Source organism: Trachemys scripta, chromosome 7 (assembly GCF_013100865.1).
Source record: "Trachemys scripta elegans isolate TJP31775 chromosome 7, CAS_Tse_1.0, whole genome shotgun sequence".
NCBI classification, from domain to species: domain Eukaryota; kingdom Metazoa; phylum Chordata; order Testudines; family Emydidae; genus Trachemys; species Trachemys scripta.
Genome location: NC_048304.1, coordinates 46,876,796 through 46,896,497, shown reverse-complemented (window position 1 = coordinate 46,896,497; position 19,702 = coordinate 46,876,796). Strand labels below are relative to the sequence as shown.

The window sequence follows — 19,702 nt, the reverse complement described above, 5'->3', positions numbered from 1 at the left end:
CCACAGGGGATGCTACTGAGGTTCGTTCCAGAGGTGGCTGGCTGAATGGTACATTTTATCCCCTGGAGTGAGGCCACTCAGGGAGTGAGAGAGGCAGGCCTGGATGTGCCAGAGGAAAGAGCAGTTCTTCTAAGAGGCTGTGGGAGCATGGCACTGTACAGGGGTCCTGGGGACTCATCCAGAGAGCCTCACATCAAATCCAGGCTGCAGTTACAGAGCCATTGCAGCTGACAGCCTCTGAGAAGAAGCAGAGATGGTGCAGGAACCTCCTACTGCTCATTAAAACATTTTCTCTGCCAGAGTCCCCCATGCCTGTTTGTTCTATTTTATTCCAATTAGAGCAGGAGACCAGGGGAGGGCAGGGAGTGGGCTTCCTCTGGATTAAAAGAAAATACTGGCAAAGCTTTGATGTGTCAGGTGGGGGAGGCAGGCTCCCTCGGCTGAGGCAGGGAGCAGCTTCAGGAAGGTAAGACCCAGTAACCTTCGCCCAGGGCACTGGCTGGCATCAGTGAATCCATCTAACTGGGTCACTGAGCAAAGCAACCAACTCGCTCTGGGGCCAAGGAGGTCTTAGTTTACTGCAGATTAACTTTCAGCAGGAGAAATCCCTTTGAAATATATTTGTAGGAGAGTTTTCAGTGAGTTGAATGCAAGCGCTAGAAACTGGCTTCTTGATAGCCCTGGATAGTGATGTATCCGTGCTGCAGGGCAAGCTTCCCCCCACCCCATTTGTGTCAAGGCTGAGCAGCTCTAGGGAAAGTGCCTTCAGTTCTTGGCCTCACTGCTGAGACTGTGAGCAAAGGGCCCTTTGTGAGGTCAGGCCACGACCACTAGGAACCTGACAGACCACACACGTTTCACAGAGGCCACCGAACAGCCAGCAGTGCCAGTTACTTGTCTCCACTGACCGTGTCCAGATTTGCTCCGGTGACCTAGAGGTGAAAGTCTCTGTATCCAAATCCTGTGAGCCAGCAATTTTCTCTTAACAAGGTTGTTCTGCATGAAGTGAAGGATCATGAAAAAGATGGGTGGGTAACACTTGCTAGATTCAGGCAAGTGCTTTACAAGTTACCACACACAGCTCTGCTGATGATCCCAGTCCTGAGCTGCTATCCCCTACTATGCCAGCCCTGAGCTCCCCCCCCCCATCTGCCTCTGCCCCTCAGTCCTGACCTGGCACCCCCTGCTATGCCAGCCCTGGGATCCCCTCACAGCTCTGCAACTGCCCCTCAATCCTGACCTGGCATCCCCTCACAAACCCACCCCTTTCCTGCCCAAAAGTAAAAATGTGACATTGAGACCATCACATTTATTTTCTGTTTTGATTTGAACCCATGTTTCCAGGTCTGAGAGGTTAGGGCACTGCAGCAACCCCCACTCCTCTAGATATGGAATATATTTAAATTCCTATCCCCTAGGGCATCCAATGATCTTGAGCCGGGCTGATGTAAAAAGCACTAGCAACAGCGCATCATGCCTGGCAATGGCCATCTCTCAAACTCAGCACACCGAGGTCTGGAGCCCCCATCTGATTTTGCTGCATTAACCTACAGATTCAGCTCAGAAAGTCTGATGAAGTGAGTGGTAAAGAGGGACAAACTCCATGGGTCTCTGACTTGTTGTACTGAGTGTGAGACCATGTGTTATTAGACAGGTGACAAGTGTCAGTTTCTTCCCAGCAAAGGGAATTTCAGTGTAAAGAGCTCTCAGGAATGTGTGTGTCTCCTGGAATCTGCAGTGCATTAGGGATCAGTCACACTCCGTGATGTGGGTGGGATAGAGGCTCTTTGATACACTACGTGGGCACTTTGCCTCCACACCCTCCATCAGAGGGTATCAGCACACTTCAGACATTAGGACATTTAAACCTCTTGACACCATTATGAATTAAGTAACTAGGTGCAACACTGCCTTCTGATGGATGGCTCAACTCCATGGCAAAACGATACGGCCATCAGCAACTCTCCTTTCTCTGCAGTGAGTGCCATGGGTTCTTGGAGCCAGAGGTTGCAAGAAGTTCTGATTGATCACAGTGTGCAGCATAAAGACACTGATGAAGTTTCTACATGGCCATGTTATGCACACACAAGAGGGAACAGAGTTACGGCTATCCACGCCTTGAAAGCTGTGTTGGCTTGCAGAACATTGGCAATAACGCACAAGTGCCCTAATCTGAACACCACCAGAATGCTGCCCTGAACGTGGTAGGAGGCTCACAGGAAGGAATCCCCCTCCTCTGCCCTCTGTGTGGTGTGGAGCTCCTATGGTCCATCACAGCAGAACTGCCTCTTGTGAGCCTTAAAGAGTAGACAGCAGCCCTGCCTCATTCTTTTGCACCTTATGTCCTCCAGATGGACTAAGCCAAAGGTTCCTCTGATGTCCTTATCTCAATCCCTCACTTACCTTTTTCCTCTGAGCTGGCCATGCATGCTTTGTGCAGTGAATGCTTCCCCAGCTGCACATTCTAAGAGCTGGCTGAAAAGTCCTGTGCCAAATGTCCCAAGCATGCAGAATTCGCTATGCAATGGCTCCCAACTTAGTCATTCTAAACCCATTTCTCACCAGAAAACTCAAAGATACGTCGCCTCTGTCAGGGCTATTTCCAGGCCAAATGCCAACTTCTTCCCACCAGTCGTTTCATCTGTGGAGTTCTCAAAAGGTTGCAGGATGGGTTTTTTTTAAATCATGGGATGAAACATGATTTATTCCTTCTCCTGGTCCTCCAGAATGACTGAATTGGCTCTGCTCAAACTCTAACCAGCAAGAGCTCCGTTCCTCTGCAAGGAGAGAACTTCAGTCCCAAAGGCAGAAGGTAAAGGAGGTTCCAAGATGCTGCACTGCTTGCTGTTGCTATAATTAATAAGGGAGTCTGGAAGGCATACTCTGGGCAGAGGCCTGATCCTAGTGTAAGGAGCAGGGTACCAGCTGCACACATTTTCTTGCCTTTTCAGTGGTTCATCAGAGTGGGGATTCAGGCAAACAGCCAGGAAAGCAGGCCACATTGCTGGTTCAGCTTGAGATGTGGCTGCCATGCACTTGTCTCGCCTTTCTGACCCTGGGCTTTGTCTGGAGAGAAGCCCAGCCCTCTTCCTCTCAATCTGTCCAAACTTGTCACAGCTGCCATCTGGCTTCATTTGCCTTGTGGCTTACCCCCCACAGAGAAGACCTGCCAGGATGGTCAAGGAAGCAGGAGCCAGGCCACTTCATACAACTACTCTTCCAAACAGTGGGCTCTCAATGGCGAGAGATGAAGGGTGGACAGTGTGGAGATGGCAGCGGTGTGAGCCACCAGATAGGATCTGAACTGGTGGCATTGATAGCTAGGGATGGGTGAATCCCGAGCCAGGCAGGAAGTGAGCTCACAGTCCTAGAGGCTCTCCACTCTACTGGGGCTCATGTGACAATATTTTGTCTGGCTTAGACTTTACTCTGAGGCATCATATTCACTGGTTGATTACTTTATGTAATCACTGGTCAGTTGGAACACCTCTTCCCATTGCAGCGACTGTCGCCTCCTCAGCACCTGGGGGCTCCCTGCAGCTCTTGGGCCAGACCAGACCCACACTTGCTGGTAGAGGGGAGGTGCAGGTGGTACTTCCCTATGCCAGTTTGGCCCACTGCCTCCTAGCAGGATTCATCTGCCGGAGAAAGAGTGGACCGGTCCTAGAAGGTGGGGATTCGCTCCATGTGGGCAAGTCAACAAAACCCCACGGTCAACAATGTCAAAGGCAGACGAGTGATCTGAAATCATCAGCATTAACACCTGCCCTTGGCCCACTGCCAGCCAGCGAGACAAGTGCAGGCTCTGGGCATTACTCAGGCCTGAAACCAGACGGAGGAGGGATCAAGGAACCCTGAGGCCACCAGCCAACACTATAACTGCCTTGCTCAAGAATGGAAGGTTAGAGATAGAGAGTGAGAGCTGGTAAGTGCCTCGGCCACAGACAATAGCTTCCAAATTATGGGATTAACAGCCACTTGTTAGAGGAAAGCCAGTTCCCTAACCCCTCCTAAAGTGGTATTAACCACCTTGGCCATCAATGGGCACAGTCATTCCCCATTTGCATTACAAGCCGTAAGAGGCATGGTGCCAGCAGAATGGAACCTCAGGGAGCAGAACTCCCAGAGACGTATGTGTCCCTTCTGGACAGACAAAGATCTGCTCCCTGGAGAGCAGCCTGCCAAACCCTGATCCCACTGATCCTGTCCATGGAACAGATGGAAAATTCTTTTCAGCGCAAGAGAGAGTGGCGGCAGCTGGGATTTGCCGGGTCCTCAGAGAACTTGGCATAGTTCTGATGGACACAGCTCCATACACGGAATAGGGCAGGAGGAGAAAGCAGAGGCAACCGCCCAGCAGATGGAGTGAAATTGACAAAACAGCTGAACCCTGGAAGGGCTGGGAACTCTTTACATCACAACATAGAAAGAATAAAAATTGAAAGAAGAGCTCACAGCCCCAAATGTCAAAACAAGCCATAAAGTTCCCCTGACCTGGACAAGACCTGCTGCCAGGCTCTCCGGCGCTGAGTTATCAGGGGGACGGAGCTGTGTCTGCTACAGTTGTTATTACCACACCTGGGAGCGGTGGGTTCTTCTACCAGGCAGGTATGAAAGGCAGATGGTGAAAAGCTAAAGCAGCTCAACCAAAGGAGGGAGGGGTGTGTGTGTGTGTGTGCGCGCGCTGAGAGCAGACAGAGCTTGTTCCTTCACATTCCTGGAACTTAGCACGCTTCTGTGTTGCCGCTTTTGGGAGAAATCCGCACGGGGTGATAATTGCAATAACCGCATTGAATCTTGCCAATCAGGACTGAGGGGCATCGGCAGGACTGTGTGAGGGTCACAGTGCTGGAGTAACCAGGGGGTTACCAGTCAGGATGGAGGGGCCCTGGCAGAGAGTGGGTGTGAGGGAAGCTTGCACAGAATGTGCCTGTTATACCCGGTTAGCATTTCCCCAATTTGAGTGCTGGCTGCAGAATTCATCCCTTCTTCCTGCTCCCTCCCTCTCTCCGCCTTCAGGACTCTGCACAGGCAGTTTCCTGACTCATATGTATCACCCCAAACGACTGAAGGTTACAGGCCACTTTTTTACAGTACATGTATTGGCTACCCTGCTGTCACATGTTCATCACACTTCTGCCTCTTAAGGTCACTTGCACAAGGGATGAGATGTTAAGTATACGTAAGGCTCACACGAACAATACGTGCCATCCAGCGACCTGTGCACACTCACAGCACAGAGGGCTGTTCCCCTTGCCGGGAAACACAGCAGGGGAGGGAAGTGGGGCAGGGAGGAAAGGAACTCGTTTATTTTTGTCTTTGTCATCTCATTTAGAGAAAGATGACAGCTGCCTTGCCCTGAGCCCCTGCATTAAGCAGGGAGCAGCCACAGCTGCTGGGGAATCCATCACACTTCACCATAGGAACTAAAACCTCCGTGGAATTCATGGAGCATAGAGAGATTTCGACACACGTGTACATGCAGACAAGTGCACACACATCTGTTTTTACAGAGGCACAGGCTGGGCCCACAGATATAGGTATGTGTCTCTGCACACAGATGTATACAGAGGAGTATGTGCCCATGCATACTGCTACCACCCCTTACACATAACATGTACATGGAGATGCAAGTAGCAGCACACTAATACACCACTCAAACGAATACACAGAGAGAGGCCCCTCTCCAGATTCAGATACAGTAAGCACAACCCCAGAGCGACGCGCTATACAGTAGGGGGAAGGGTGGCCTGGGAATGCCTCCTGCTTATGCCCTGAGCAGGTGTGGGACAGTGGTCATTCATGGCCCTGTCACTCAGGCGAGGCCTGACTCGGTGCATGATTCAGTTTTGCTCAGGGAATTGCGGGGACTCTCTGGGTGTGCCTACACTGCAATTAGACACCCACGGCTGGCCCATGCCAGCTGACTTAGGCTCAGGGGCCGTTTAATTGCAGTGTAGCTGTTCGGGCTCAGGCTGGAGCCTGGGCTCTGGGACCCTGCAAAGTGGGAGGGTCTCAGAGTTCATGTTGCAGCCCAAGCCACCTCAATTAAACAGCCCCGTGAGCCTGAGCCCCACTCAGCCGGCACAGGCCAGCCGCAGGTGTCTAATAGCAGCATAGACATACCATCCAAGTCCCTCTTGCAGCCCTGATGAGCTTCTCCATTTTTGCCCCATCCAGACGCTGCAGTGCCTGGAGTCCATCCTCAGCACATCCAAAATGGCCAGAGGGGGCATGGCAGCACATCCTAATGCTTCATTAGCACCCCCGGCTCCAACTCCTGCTGACTCAGGAGAGCATCTGCAGGTGAAAGCAGGACTGCAGCATCAGGCCCCCCAGGAGCGTGAAGCCTGGATTTAAGAACGGGATCTGGGGCTAATCCACTCGCGCCTTGCTCTCCCACGCTGCAGCGTAATGCCAGCCCAATGCAGCGGGTATCTGGGGAGGGGGAGTTAAAGGCACTGAGCTCTCCTATCTCAGGCAACCTAAGAGTCACCCACAGCCTGATCTAGCAGGAAGCTTCTCTTCCCCTGCAGGGCTCTTTACCACCCTGTAACGCTCACAGACTACGTGCAACCCCCATCTGGCTATCTCTGCTGGCTGCTCCCCTGAGCTGCACCCAGTGGTTGACCCCGTCCTCCTGGGCATGACCCATCTAGCTCCAAAGAGAAACACAAGCCAGCAATCTCCTGCAATGTTGTTTCTGGATCATTTTGGAAACCATCAAGAACCTGCTGAGCTGTGCAGCGCACATGGCAGGCCCCATTGGGCCAGGGGGATGGATCAGGGAGCATGTTGTAATTGCTATTGGTGCCGTCATATAGCTCAGAAGGCTCAAGCACAACATACACATCCATTCTGGGAGGTAATCCACAACCTAGATCTCACTGCCAGGATACGTTCCCTGAAATTCAGTCGACAACTCCTTAGCTCAGTTTCCTCCCATAACTCCTAATTACAGCACTTGGCAGGAATTCTGTGGGGTAACCCCTTTGTGGTGTTTACATCCTCCCCTATAGTGGTCATCTTCCACCTGTAGATGGGTACAAATCCCTCAATCAGGGATCAGCTCTAATAGAGGCGCATTGAGCAATGCCACAGGATGCACAGACGAAGTCACCGGGTCTCCCTGTGATCCATTGCTCCCAGAGCACTGTCACAACGAGCACTTGGCACAACGAGAGAGGCACTGCTCCTGGTAACCTGGGTGGTCAGTGGGATCGGGAATGCACAACTCCGGTCAATGGCTCAAAGCCAGCCCAGGTCAATAGTGACTAAGTTGTCACCATCGGAAGACTGCTCGGTTGCCTATGTGAAAAGCCTGTCTTGTTTCAGTCCAGTTCGTGGTGGATTGGTATCTACCAGCAGCCCACATCAGGGTCAGGCGCAGCAGCAGAGCTGGGAAGCTGGTGCTGTTCTGCAGAGGACTCTAGTTTTCAGGTTCGAAGGGCCATGGCATGGCTGGGGGGTGGATAGCCAGGCCTGTAAACACAGCAGGGGGTGGGGGGTGCTGCAGGTGGTGACTGAGGTGCATCTGGAGAGTTGTGGGGCGGGGGGGCAGAAGTGCTGCTGGTCAGGCAGGGGAGCATTGGCACAGAGGTGGAGGAGCTGCAGGTCAGGCAGAGGGCGTCTATGGCTCATCCTGGGATCATGACCAGCTCTGCCCAGGGACACTGGTCCTTTTTTATGAGAGAGAAAATTCACCAAAACCTTGCCCCATCCCCCCAAATCCAGAACCCATAAAGACTGGCCTGGCTCCCACTGACACTATCTGGATGCGTCTTCCCTGTCACAGTCCTGGCTCTGAAGCCAGACACGCAGAAGTGCCCTTGCCCAGCGCGCCCTGCTCCAAACAGAGTGAGAACACACTTGTCGTTCTGGACAGTTGATTACATAAAGCTGTCGGGAGTGTTTAATTTAACCTTGGATTCATCATCTGCAGCTTGTTTCCATCCACCGGTCACCCGCTCCCCCCCTCAGTCTGTATAAACTCTGCCTGGGACAAGTTCCCTCCAAGAGTATATTTGGGCAGAGGTTTATAGCTTGGGGCCATTATCCCTCATACGGGGGAGCCCTTCCTTGGTTTCTATCCTAGGGTGGAGTGGAGGAGAACCTGCTAGGCCTGCGTTGACAGGATACTGCTGGGAGAAGGATGCCTCTGCTGGAGTCCTCGTTGATATGGGCAGGGCACTGCTGTGGGAGGCAGTGTCTGCTGTGGGGCCCCTAGTTGACACGTCCTGGGGAGAAGGGTGCAGAAGCACTCACTGCTGCATGCCCAGTTGGCTGTGTGGAGAAGCTCAGAGTGCCTCGTTGGCATGGAGGGACATTGCTATGTGGGGAAGCCCACCAGGGAGAAGTGCTTCCAGCATAAGGACTGTGAGGAGAGGGGATTCATTGGTGAGCCAACTTTAGTTGAAAGCGATCTTTGACATTCTGTTTCCAGAACTGAAGGAGCCCCTAACAAAGCAAATGCCAAGCTGAGGGCAGACAACCCCGCACAGACACCATGGAAGTTAACTTCACTGCACCCCTTAACCTCAAAACCCTGAGCTGCCACAATGCCCTGCCCATGCTTCTCAGTCCTGACCTGCTGCACTAACACAGTGCCACGGCCATAGGCATTATTTCTCCAGAAGGAACAGTGAAGCCTGGCATCCTGCCTCTGATGCTTCTGAAGCCTTGTAATTTCCCCCCTAGCTAGTGTAACGATGGGTGCTCCTTTTATTCCCCTAAGTGCCTAGTCCCTCTTTGATCCTGGGTATACTGTTTGCCTCAATAACATCCTGCAGCAGGAACTTCCACAAGTTGCATTAAAAGACTGGTACAGTAGACACTGGGGGCAAAAAAAGACAGAACAAGGGCAGTAGAGAGAAAAATGGCTTTCCTAAGCCTTGTGCACTGTAAGAAGGATTTATATCCAACAATACCAAGGCAAAGAAGCATTGGCTTGAAACTGCCTTTGAATTAAGTCCTGGGATAGTATAAAGCAGTGCTTCTCAACAGGAGTACATGTACCCCCTGGGGGTACACAGAGGTCTTCCAGGGGGTACATCAACTCATCTACATATTTGCCTGGTTTTACGAACAGGCTACTTAAAAAGCACTAGCGAAATCAGTACAAACTACAATTTCATACAAACAATGGCTTGTTTATACTGCTCTCTATATACACTGAAATGTAAGCACAATATTTATACTCCAATTGATTTATTTTATAATTATATGGTAAAAATGAGAAAGTCAGCCATTTTTCAGTAGTAGTGTCCTGTGACACTTTTATATTTTTATGTCCGATTTTGTAAGCAAGTAGTTTTCAAGTGAGGTGAAACTTGGGGGTACACCAGACAAATCAGACTCTGGAAAGGGGACCAGTAGTCTGGAAAGGGTGAGAGCCACTGGTATAGAGGGAACAGGGGATCCATTTTTGTAACTGTGCTTCCTTTGCCCTGTCCCTTTTAGCAACGACTGCCTGCCTGCTTTGGGTTAAATATCACTGGCTGCATCCTTTGCATTTTTGCAGACATTGGGCCACATTCACGGCTAGCACTGGTAGGTGAAAGTCTCCTGGACTCGTATCCCTTATACCAATAGTGAACTGTCCCTCTTGCAGGGGAGGGCAGTTGTCCTTTATTATTTGGATTTCATTTTGAGGCCTGATCCTGATCCCAGCGGGAGTTTCCCCTTGACTTCGGGAGACACAGGATTGAACCTTGGCACAGGGTATCCACCAGCCCCTTTATTTCATCCCCTGGAGGTGGCGTGTGAAACACACCAGTTCTCCCTCAACCACAGGGCTGTGGTTCAGGCACAGTCCTAGGCTGTGGAGGGTCAGGGCTCTGCTCCACCTGCCCCTCACACAATCCTGCAGCCACCAAGGACCATCTTGGGAAATCAGGTCACACAGGGCTCCCTCCCACCGCTCAGCAACTCTCCCCAGACAGGGACATTCCATTTATAGCAGCCTGCAATTACCAGCTAGCGTTTTCCCAAGGCTTCCAGCAACCAGTGAACACTGGCAGGAGTCTCAAGCCAGCCCCAGCCCTGGCCTTGTGATGAGCACTGGGTTTGCTCTGCCCAAACCCCTGGGGCTGAGCTCCGCTTTCTCAGCTTCCTGGCCAGGATGCTGGAACACATGCAGGTTTTAGTCCATCAGGAAAGGGCAGGGTGCACACACACTCCCAGCTCACAGGCGAGACAGCTCCCGGCCCAGAAGGGGGAATGCAAGCATTGCTGTGTGTAGAGGTGGATATAATATATGCACATGAGAGAGAAGATCAGTACAATTTACTCAGGGGGGCAGGGAGACCCATCAGGACAGAATGCAGTATGTGCCTCTAGCTGCCACCCTCTATGCTGTTACCCAGGGCAACCTCCCTGCCTAGCTGTGCTCCAGGCATTGCCCTGGCCCAGAAGGGCCACTATGGTGGGGATACACCTGTTGCTGCTCCTGCATGGTGCTGGAACAGCACCCATCCCCCCACACACTCCCTCTCTTCACTACTGTTGCTCATTTTATTTGTTGCCCCTGAGCCTCTCCTCTTCCCCCTTGCAGAGGGGACAGGTGGCCCAAGCAGCAGCCACTCTGGGGGGATGGCAGGAAGAAATGTGGTCATGAGGGTGGAAAATGGCTCTTTGATGCCAGCCTCTCAAAGCCCCGGTACTGAAGTGGCAAATCAAAGGAGAAAGAACAGTAAGGGTCTGGCTACACTGCAATTAAAACCCCACAGCTGGTGCAGGCCAGCTGACACAGACTCCAGGGGCTCCAGCTAAGGGGCTGTTTAACTACAGTGTGGTCCTAGAGCCTGCACGTCTACATCATCCACCCGTGAATTGTGGGAGAAGTCCTCTGGCCTTTCGGGTGTGTGGCGGGGAAATTGTGGGAAGGGATTGGAGGACTAGTGGCACTCAAGCAGCATTAGCCTGCATCCACATGACACGGTGGGTGTGTTAGCAGCTGGGGCAGTGGGGGCGGGGGTGTTCTCTCAGGCTGTGCCAATCCCCACCCCCCTCCCCAGGCCAGCCAAACCAAGTGAAAAGCACTACTGCACTGGAGTTAAGGGTTTGTGTGTGACGGGCCCGTCTGCACCGCTGTAGCCACTACCTATGCCCATGGGAGGGGATTCTCCTGTTGGCACAGGTAACCCACCTCCCCCAAGAGGCGGCAGCTAGGGTGGGGGAAGCGTGGTCTACAGCAGGGGTTAGGTCACCATAGCTCAGTCTCTCAGGGGTGTGGATTTTTCACCCTCCTGTGAGACGAAGCTATACCGAGGTAAAATCCTAGTGTAGACCAGGCCCCAGTAGTGCAAACGTTGTCACATTGCTTGCACACATGCCAGTGCTGCTGCAATACAAGCCTATCTCTGCAGGGCACTCCCATGCACAGGGTCTGGCTGCCTTGCCATCTGGGCAAGATGCAAGAGGCACCTCTTTGAGCAGGCTTTTCAACAGCTGCAGCCTGCAGGCATTAGATTCCCCGGCTAGTGCACTCTGTGATCTTGGAATTCCTCAAGGAAGCAGAGGTGACTATGCTGAAGGAAGGGGGACACCTGCTCCCCATCCCTTGGAAGCTGTTTGGCTGTGCTGTAAAATGACTGAAATCCTACAGGGATGGGCACCTAAACATATGGGCCATCATAAAAACATCATTAACGATGCCACAGTGCAGCACTGTGGGCAAGTCCCTTCCCCTTGCACCTGGGTCTGCTTAGCCAGTGTGAGCTTTACAGAACAGGGATTGTCTCTGCACAGTGCATAGCACAACAGGGAACTGATCTGGGCTGGGGCCCTCAAGGTGCTATTTCAATAGCAAATGAATAATGATTAGTAAGCAATGGTTCTGCCACTGACTTGCTGTGTGGCCTTGGGATACTTTGTACTTTTCCATACTGATTGTATCCCCATCAGTCCAATGAGCCTGACCCTCAGGTTTAAAGCCCTCTGAGCTCTGCAATTGACAAGGAGTTCCGTAGTTCAGAATGCTCCTGGCTGATTGGGTGGGGCTGTGAACAGGAAGGGGAGGGTGGAATTTCAGCCCCACAGGGATAAGCTCTTGGCGAATTGATGGAGCTGGAGAATTGATTCCCCTTAGATATCACCTAATGGCTTGCCCACAGGCGGGGATTTGGACTGCTCTTCCCACACCAATGCAACACCACACGTGCAAGTGGTTTTTACAGAGGTACAGCATGCCTGCACTGGGGTTGTCCCAGGACTCCTCTACTGGTGCCAGAACCCTAACAGAGCCCAGGCCTGAGTTTCTATTGCCACTGATGCAATTAATTCTCAGATAGGGCCCAAGCCAGCAAAGCAGAGTGAATTTAAAAAAAAAAAAAAAAAGATTTTTTTGAAAAAAATTTAAATTGGATTTTTTTATTTAAAATCAGATGTTTTTGATTTTGTAACTTACATTATAACGCTTTTCTTTTTAAAAATAAACCTGTTTAAAAGGAAATCTGATTTTAACCCAAAATATGTGAAGGCCAAAACTTATTGGAGTTTAGTTATAAATGTGAAACATGCTCTGATAAGAGACGTTTATGTGGCCAAAACATTTAAAGTTGTTTTGTTTAATAAAAATAAATTGTATTTGCTGTTGTGTGTTTAATTCAATTCCAATTACCATCCTAATGCAGCTCGGCCCAAATCATGAGCCAAAAGCTAATTATGTTGTAAATAAGCAATATATCATTCACCATTTCCTAACATACTAAAAGTGTACAAGTAACAAGAATCTGAAAATAGTAAGCTATAGAATTGCTTAAATAAATGTTTAGAGTTATTGTGTACCCTCCTACGTAGCAAAAAGTTGTACCATATCTAGTGCAAAAACTCTATTTAGTTGTAAATCAACATGTTTTAAATGATCACATCAACCATTGAGAATTCACGTTTCTTTAGGAAGTAACTGAAGTGCAAATGGAAAAGTTGATTATAACCAATGAGTTAAATCAAGGCTTTCCACCTGATGATTGAAATCATGATTTAAATAGGGTGACCAGACAGCAAATGTGAAAAATCGGGACGGGGGTTGGGGGTAATAGGAGCCCATAAAAGAAAAAGACCCAAAAATCAGGACTGTCCCTATAAAATCGGGACATCTGGTCACCCTAGATTTAAATCACTGACTTCAATCGCTTTGATTTAAATCAATCTCCCAGGCAGCAGTGAGAACTGCAGGGGCTCAGCACATGCAGGCCAAGAGCCTAAGTATTCAGCCCTGCTAAATGCATGGCAGAGAGAGATGCAGAATTCCTCCCTTTCTGTTTTCAGCTGGAAGCGGCACCAGAATCTCCCCCAGCAGAACATGCTCCCAGGAGGGAGGAGCAGCTTTCCCTGCTGACAGAGGAGCCCCCGGCCAGAGAATCCCTCAGCATGCCAGCCCTGGTCTTTAGCAGGTGGCACCTCTCCACTGCCCCTGCCCTGCTGACTTGGATTCTCCTGCTGAACATTGGGAATGGCAATGCCTGGAAGCGAGGTGTCCCTCGCCTTCGCCTCTCATACAAAGGTAGGGGAGCTTGTGGCTGATCAGCCCGGCAGTCAGAGCCAGGATTTCCTTGGGGTTCATGCCCTGTTCAGAATGATCTAGAAACAGCATCAGGCAGCCAAGCTGACTGGCAGCTAGTGAAGCCAGGGATGGGGGGAGGGTGAGATCTGGACTACTGGGTTTGGGTGGGGTCAATATCAGCCCTACAATGGAGCTTCTTGCCCTGCAGTAGTTGTGGCCGGTGAGGCACCAGAACCTGACAGAGGCTGAGCTCAGCTGACTGCAGCACAGCCAGAGAGCTCAGAGAATGCCACCACCCCAGGGGGCTCAGGCAATGCTCATCTACCTGCTGCTGTCAGGGATGGGGATTGGAAAGGGAATGGCCCAGAGGGGAAGTCTCAGGCTGCCCCTGGGGCACAGGAGAGTGTCTAAAAATGCCTCATTTCACCCTGAGACTCAGCGTACAGTGCTTTATAATGTTCCATGTACTATGTAATGCACAGGGACGGGGCCAGCCCTCACCATGGGGAAACGTCACGCACTACAGGAGGCCTTGGCCAGCCTCTAGCTACATAGGCCACGCCACAAAACAATTGTTCAGTTGCATGGGGGAAGCATACAGATTTCAGTGTGAGGGTGGGAGCAGAGTCAGCCTGTGGTCACCTGGGAGGAAGCATGTCTAGTGGTTAGAGCAGGGCATTGGGAATCTGGAGAGCCGGCTTCTGCCACTGACTCAGTGCGTAGCCTCACGCAAGTCACTTAACTCAGCTTTGTGAGGTTCAGTCAACCAAGACCCAATACATGGATGCAGGGAGGCTGTATTCCCTACCCTCTGTGGTACAGAGCTCTGTGAGGGCTCCCTGCGCGCACACACACACACACACACACACACACACACACACACACACACACACACACACACACACGACTATTATGGTGGGCCGGGGAGGAACTGGGGGATCTACAAGCTACACAGATCCACTGCCCAGCACCCTGCAAGAAGGGGGCGATGGCAGCCCAGAGAGGTGGCAGCAGCCATGGAGCGGAGCCGTTGCTGCACTACGGCCTGGGGCAAGGATTCCTACTCAGTGCCCAGCCCGTTTACTCCAGCTGTGTGGGGGCGAGCGATGATTCACCCTTCGTGGTGCCGGAGTTTTAGCTCTCGTCACCTCCCCCAAATCTTTTGTGTAGGGGTGAGAAGGGAGTTAACACCACAGCGTCAGCCCTCGGCCTCTCTGCTGAGGCTGCCAGCGCGGGGACCAGCTAGCAGCGGGTTTGTGAAATGGGCACAAATCCACAAGGAACTGGACTGAGACCCTCAGCTTATCTCACAAAGGGGCCACCAGACAGGCATCACACTGAGTTCCTTTTAGGGACACAGGGATTGCCAGACTGGCTCACACCCGAGGTCCATCTAGCCCAGCAAACTGGAGGCCAGCACCAGATGCTTCAGAGAAAGGGGCAAGAAACCTCCTTGTCCCTGGTGGTGAGAGCTTGGCTCAAACCATGGGGGCTAATATCACTTCCAGAAGTTTTGCTGTTGTCAGTTATGTTAATGGGCTTGCAAGACAAACTGATCGCGCATTGGGGGAAAGCTTGGGTCAGTTTTGGATTCCCCACCTTTCCGTTTCATTGACTGTCCCCTTGTTCATGTGTCATGAGGCAGAACAGAAGTTCCCAGTCTCCCTTCTCTATCCCATTCATGGTTTTATAGCCTTTCATAGACACGTAGGGCTGGAAGGGACCTTGAGAAGTCCTGCGCAGTGGCAGGACCAAGCAAACCTTTATCATATCCCCTCTTATTCATCCTTTCCAAGGGAACAATCCCAATCTTTTCAGTCTCTTCTGAGGAGAGCTGTTCCAGGCCCCTCTCTGAGCCCCCGCTAATTCTGCAATTGGGCCACATCTGCCCTGGACCTTATTTCAGCTAGTGACATAAAGATGATGATTTGTCTAGTCATTTATACTGCACTCATCACCGGGGTATGCAAGCACCCATCCTAATGGCACGATATTTCGATGCCACGGCTACTGACAACAGTCTTACGTTCATGTACCACACAGTCCCTTTCAGCCAAAAGGATCCTGAAGCATTTTACAGTCTATGTGGATGGCTCTAAGGCCCAACAATGAAATCCAGCCACCTCTGGTACATAATGCACTACCTTGTTAACAGCACATAGCAAAACTATACAACAGCTTATAGGACAGGGGAAGTGAAGACTAATCTGCATAGCTTACTCATGAGTTGGGATCCAGCCAGGCTGCTGGAATTCAGCATTCCTGCTCTCGGGAAAACCAGCATGGGCTTGTAAGGCAGAGGCCCAACTCACCAGCCAGTGCCTGCGAGACCTCGCAGCCAACACAGTCTCAGTCCCTTTTCTTCCGGACTTGGCTTCTGTTTTTTCCAAGTAAAACAGTTTAACCTTAGCTCCCCATGTAAATCAGGCCCCTTCCCGCAACCCAGAGTCTCCTGCTGGTGGCTCTGCCAGAGATCCCACGCCCCAGGCCTTTTGCCTGGGAATTAAGGCAAGCTGCTCTACTCCTTTCTGCGGGAGATAGTTTTATGAACTCAGGCCGCCCTTTATACTCCCACACACCGAGTCACAATCTTCTCCCATGTGACCCCCTTCAGCTGGGAAGGTAGGCTGAGCCCCCACCCCCTTAAGGGCCAGCTCAGCCTGAGACGGGGCTCTTTAATGACAAAGTGGTCGGGACGCTTTCTGATTTTCACCTAGCAGAAGCACAGCACACCCTAGCTCCATGCTGGGCCATTGGATCAGCGCAGACACAGATGAGCACCACATACCGAACTGACCCACCAGCAATGCCTACCCTAGTGGGCTTCCTTGGAGACCTCCCATCCAAACTCCAGCCAGGCACAAGCCTGCTTAGTTTACACTAGCTGAGGATAGTGGTTCTGCTGCAGGAAGAACTTGGATGATGGTGGTGGCATCAGGGTGGAGGTGAGGACCACGGGTGGCACGTCAGGGCAGGGCAGGGATGACACCTGTGACCATATGTCTCCTCTCCCTCCCAGAGAAGAGAGCCAGTTGCTTGGCAGTCTAACTTAGGTGCAAGGGGGACTTAGACTGGATGCTCATCGAACACAGAGCTCTGCAAAACTCTGTCTCCTGGATGCCAAGCCTGAGGCACTCTCAGTACAGAACTGAGTTCTGGGCAGAGACTGGCACTCAAGCCGGGAGATGTCCTGGGGGGTTGTGGGGAGCCATCAGAACTCAGGCTTGAAACCAAGGACCACAAGGGAGTGAGGGGAGGAGTCGGCCCTGGTCAGGGCTGCCTGCACACACTGTCTGCTACGCAGCATCCGGTGAGGAAGCACAGTGATCCAGAGCAGGTCACTGCTGGGCGATTGCCAGCGTCGATAACACATCTCAGAAACACAATGGCTGGATCTTCCTTTCCTTGGTCAGGCGGGAGCAGAGATTGTTTGGAGGAGAGGACTGAGGAGGGCTTCCTTCTTCAAAGCTAGAGCAGCCCTCGTGCTGTGGGCAAAGCTGGGAGAGGAAGCTCCCAGCCTCAGGCTGGCTTGGGGATAATGCAGACAATGGCAGGAGGTGTGACTCACAGACCACACGTAGCAGAGTCAAGGCCACAACGGCCTGACAAGTTTAGGTTTCAAAAACCCCAGAGGAAAGAAACCTCCCAGACTCCCTCCACCCCAGAGCCTCTTGGGAGCCGGGCTATCGTCAGAACCCTGCATGGGGGAGGGGCGTGGACTGAATGGGGGTGGGGAGAAACACAGACAGGCTTTCGGAAAGGAAATGACAGACCTAAGGCAGGGAGAGCAAAGGAAGGATAGTGCACAGGGGAACACGGCCCAGAACAATAAGACTAAGCAGCAGTATGACCCCTTACACCATAATAACGCATTTGGATGGCTTATAATAGAACTCCGGCCTCTCTGAGACAATCCATGCAACTGCTCCTGTGACAGACGTGGGAGGGCCTGAACTAGGGACCTCCAGAGCTGAAAGTATGAGCTGCCTGATCTCTGGGGCTGCATGTAACACTTTGTATCCCATTGATCGTCACAGAGGGGGACCTGTAACACATGCACATCAGTAAGTTACATTACTGGACAGGAAGCACTACCAGCCTCTTGGTGTGTGGCCTGCGCTGATCGGCATTCACAATGTGAATGCTACTTCAATCTGTTTCAGACAGGCCAGCGTTGAAGCCAGCTGAAATCCTGAACTGGGCTGTGTCTTTCTATCTGGGATGATGTCGTTACTCTGGGCTTACATATCAGCGATTACACCTTAACGCTGCGTGATCTGCTGTTAACGTAGAGGGCTGAACATTCCAGGCGACTGGATGCTGGCTACAGAGCCCTTTGCCTGCAGGTCACTGGTTCACAGATTATTAGGGGCTGGACGTTGTTACCATTGGATGGTTGATAGGTGGTGTAGGCGCACAGTGTGTTCATGGGCTCATTCCTGTTCCCAGCAGGCCGTTATCGTATCACACACCACTAGCTAAGTGGCCCCAATGCACTCCTTTCACGCTGGCCATCGCAGCAAAAAGCTTGATTCAAATCCAGATTTTCCCCAGGCTTTTGGGGTGTTCAGCTCAGGGTTTCAGTGCAGGCCCGCCTGTGATGGGGAGGAGAGAGAACGCTCTCCAAGAAGAGCAACACTTCAGGCCTGGGAGGCACTCGGATGCTCTCCTGGTGAGCACAGTTCAGGGGAAGGTTGGGCAGAGATGCTCAGCAGGATGCAATGGTTATGGGGGACCTGGCCAGGAATGTAAATATGCTTGGAGGGATATGATGCCTCATCTGCAGATAAGGAGCAGGTACCTGGGCTCTCCCAGCCACCACACAGTGGGGATCTCCCTGCTCCACCCCTTTCCCAGCCCCCCCAGACTTCCTGTTTAACTGATCAGTACCTTGCCCAAGTTTGTTTCATGAGTGGGATGAACTGGGTCAGATTCCCACCTACTTCTTCACGAAGGGAATGGGACAAGCCAAGCCACAGGATGGAGGATCTGAAACTAGAGATCATGGCGATGGACTTAATGCTGCAAGTGCGGAATAATTCATCTTGCCTGGGAGCCAGATTGAATCTTAGCCCCAAAGAACATAGTGGACCTGAGTGAAACCCACCATCAACCCTGGCTGACCTCTCCCCTGCCCACGGCCCGAGGGAGGTCAGAAAGTGAAGCAGTGCTAATGGGAGTGTCCTGGGCTCTATTGCTCTAGGGACCTCATTGCATTACTCTGGTTAATAAAGCAGGGTGGGGGTGTGTATTGGATAAACCTTTGACCTGCCCCCACCCCTCACTCTGATCTGTATCCTCAGTGGGCCTGGCCTACATTTCACTCCGGGTGAGCAGGGTCAGAGGAGCAGCCCTGCCTCCAGGGAGACACCCAGCCTTTTCAGAGGCCGGTGAATGCATTGTAGATCTGGGTCCTGCCCAGTTCCCGCCTGGGGTCACTCACAGGGCAGCGATCATCAGCTTGTGGGAGGGTGAGTTCCCCACTCTGGCTCATTCGGACTGTACTCACCTGCCCCGTTCCAACGAACACGAGTCCAGATTCCCTAGGCAGATTTAAAAAGCTTTGCCCTTGGTCGGGGGGAAAGCACACAGAGGTCGTCAGGCTGCAGCCGGGGAAACGGCACTGGAGATACAGCTAGCAAGCAATGATGCCAGCCGTAAGAACGCCTCCCATGGCTAGTTATAGGACACTTGCAGCAGGAATGCTTAGTGGCAAGTAAATTCCCTGGCTCGCTGTATATGAAATGCCAGGCCCGGTCATTAGCCAGGCTGGACTGGGCTGAGCCGGGGAACTGATTTGCCATTGAGCTGCTGCCTTGACTGAAGCGCTTTCTTCATACAGAGACTGAGAAGCAGCACCTGCCCGCTGCAAATGCTGCAGTTGCTCCTTGCCCTGCTGGGCTGAGCAGATGTCAGTGGAATTTCCAGCTGGCTGCAGCTTCCCTGAAGAAAAAGAGGTCCTGGCTTCCTCTGTCCCCTGGAAATGAGGTGACAGGGAAAGAGAAAGTCTGCAATCCCATGGCCTGTTTTAGCATGCGCCTCCATGCATCCCATCTCAGGCATCCATGTCCCCACATACACAGACCCACACCTGCACAGACATATGCTGGCTTGCTTGCTCCCCAGTTGCATTTCTGGTGCAGTCTGCTCAGCCACAGAGAGCCAAGTTCATCCCATCTTCGTGGATTTCAAGGTCCT

The 19,702-nt window shown here is 51.9% G+C and overlaps 1 protein-coding gene across 3 annotated transcripts in view; it reads left to right on the top strand.

Annotated features, from left to right (window-relative positions):
• Positions 1 to 19,702, top strand: part of LOC117880906 (semaphorin-3D-like) — a 44,899-nt gene that overhangs the window by 7,702 nt on the left and 17,495 nt on the right. For 2 of the 3 annotated variants that reach the window (XM_034777492.1, XM_034777491.1), the window contains exon 2: positions 13,270 to 13,504. The exons of the other annotated variant lie outside the window; for it this stretch is intronic. In XM_034777492.1, coding sequence (XP_034633383.1) covers positions 13,372 to 13,504 — 133 coding nt within the window. In that variant the 5' untranslated portion in view covers positions 13,270 to 13,371. The remainder of the gene's footprint in view (positions 1 to 13,269; positions 13,505 to 19,702) is intronic. 3 annotated transcript variants of the gene reach the window in all.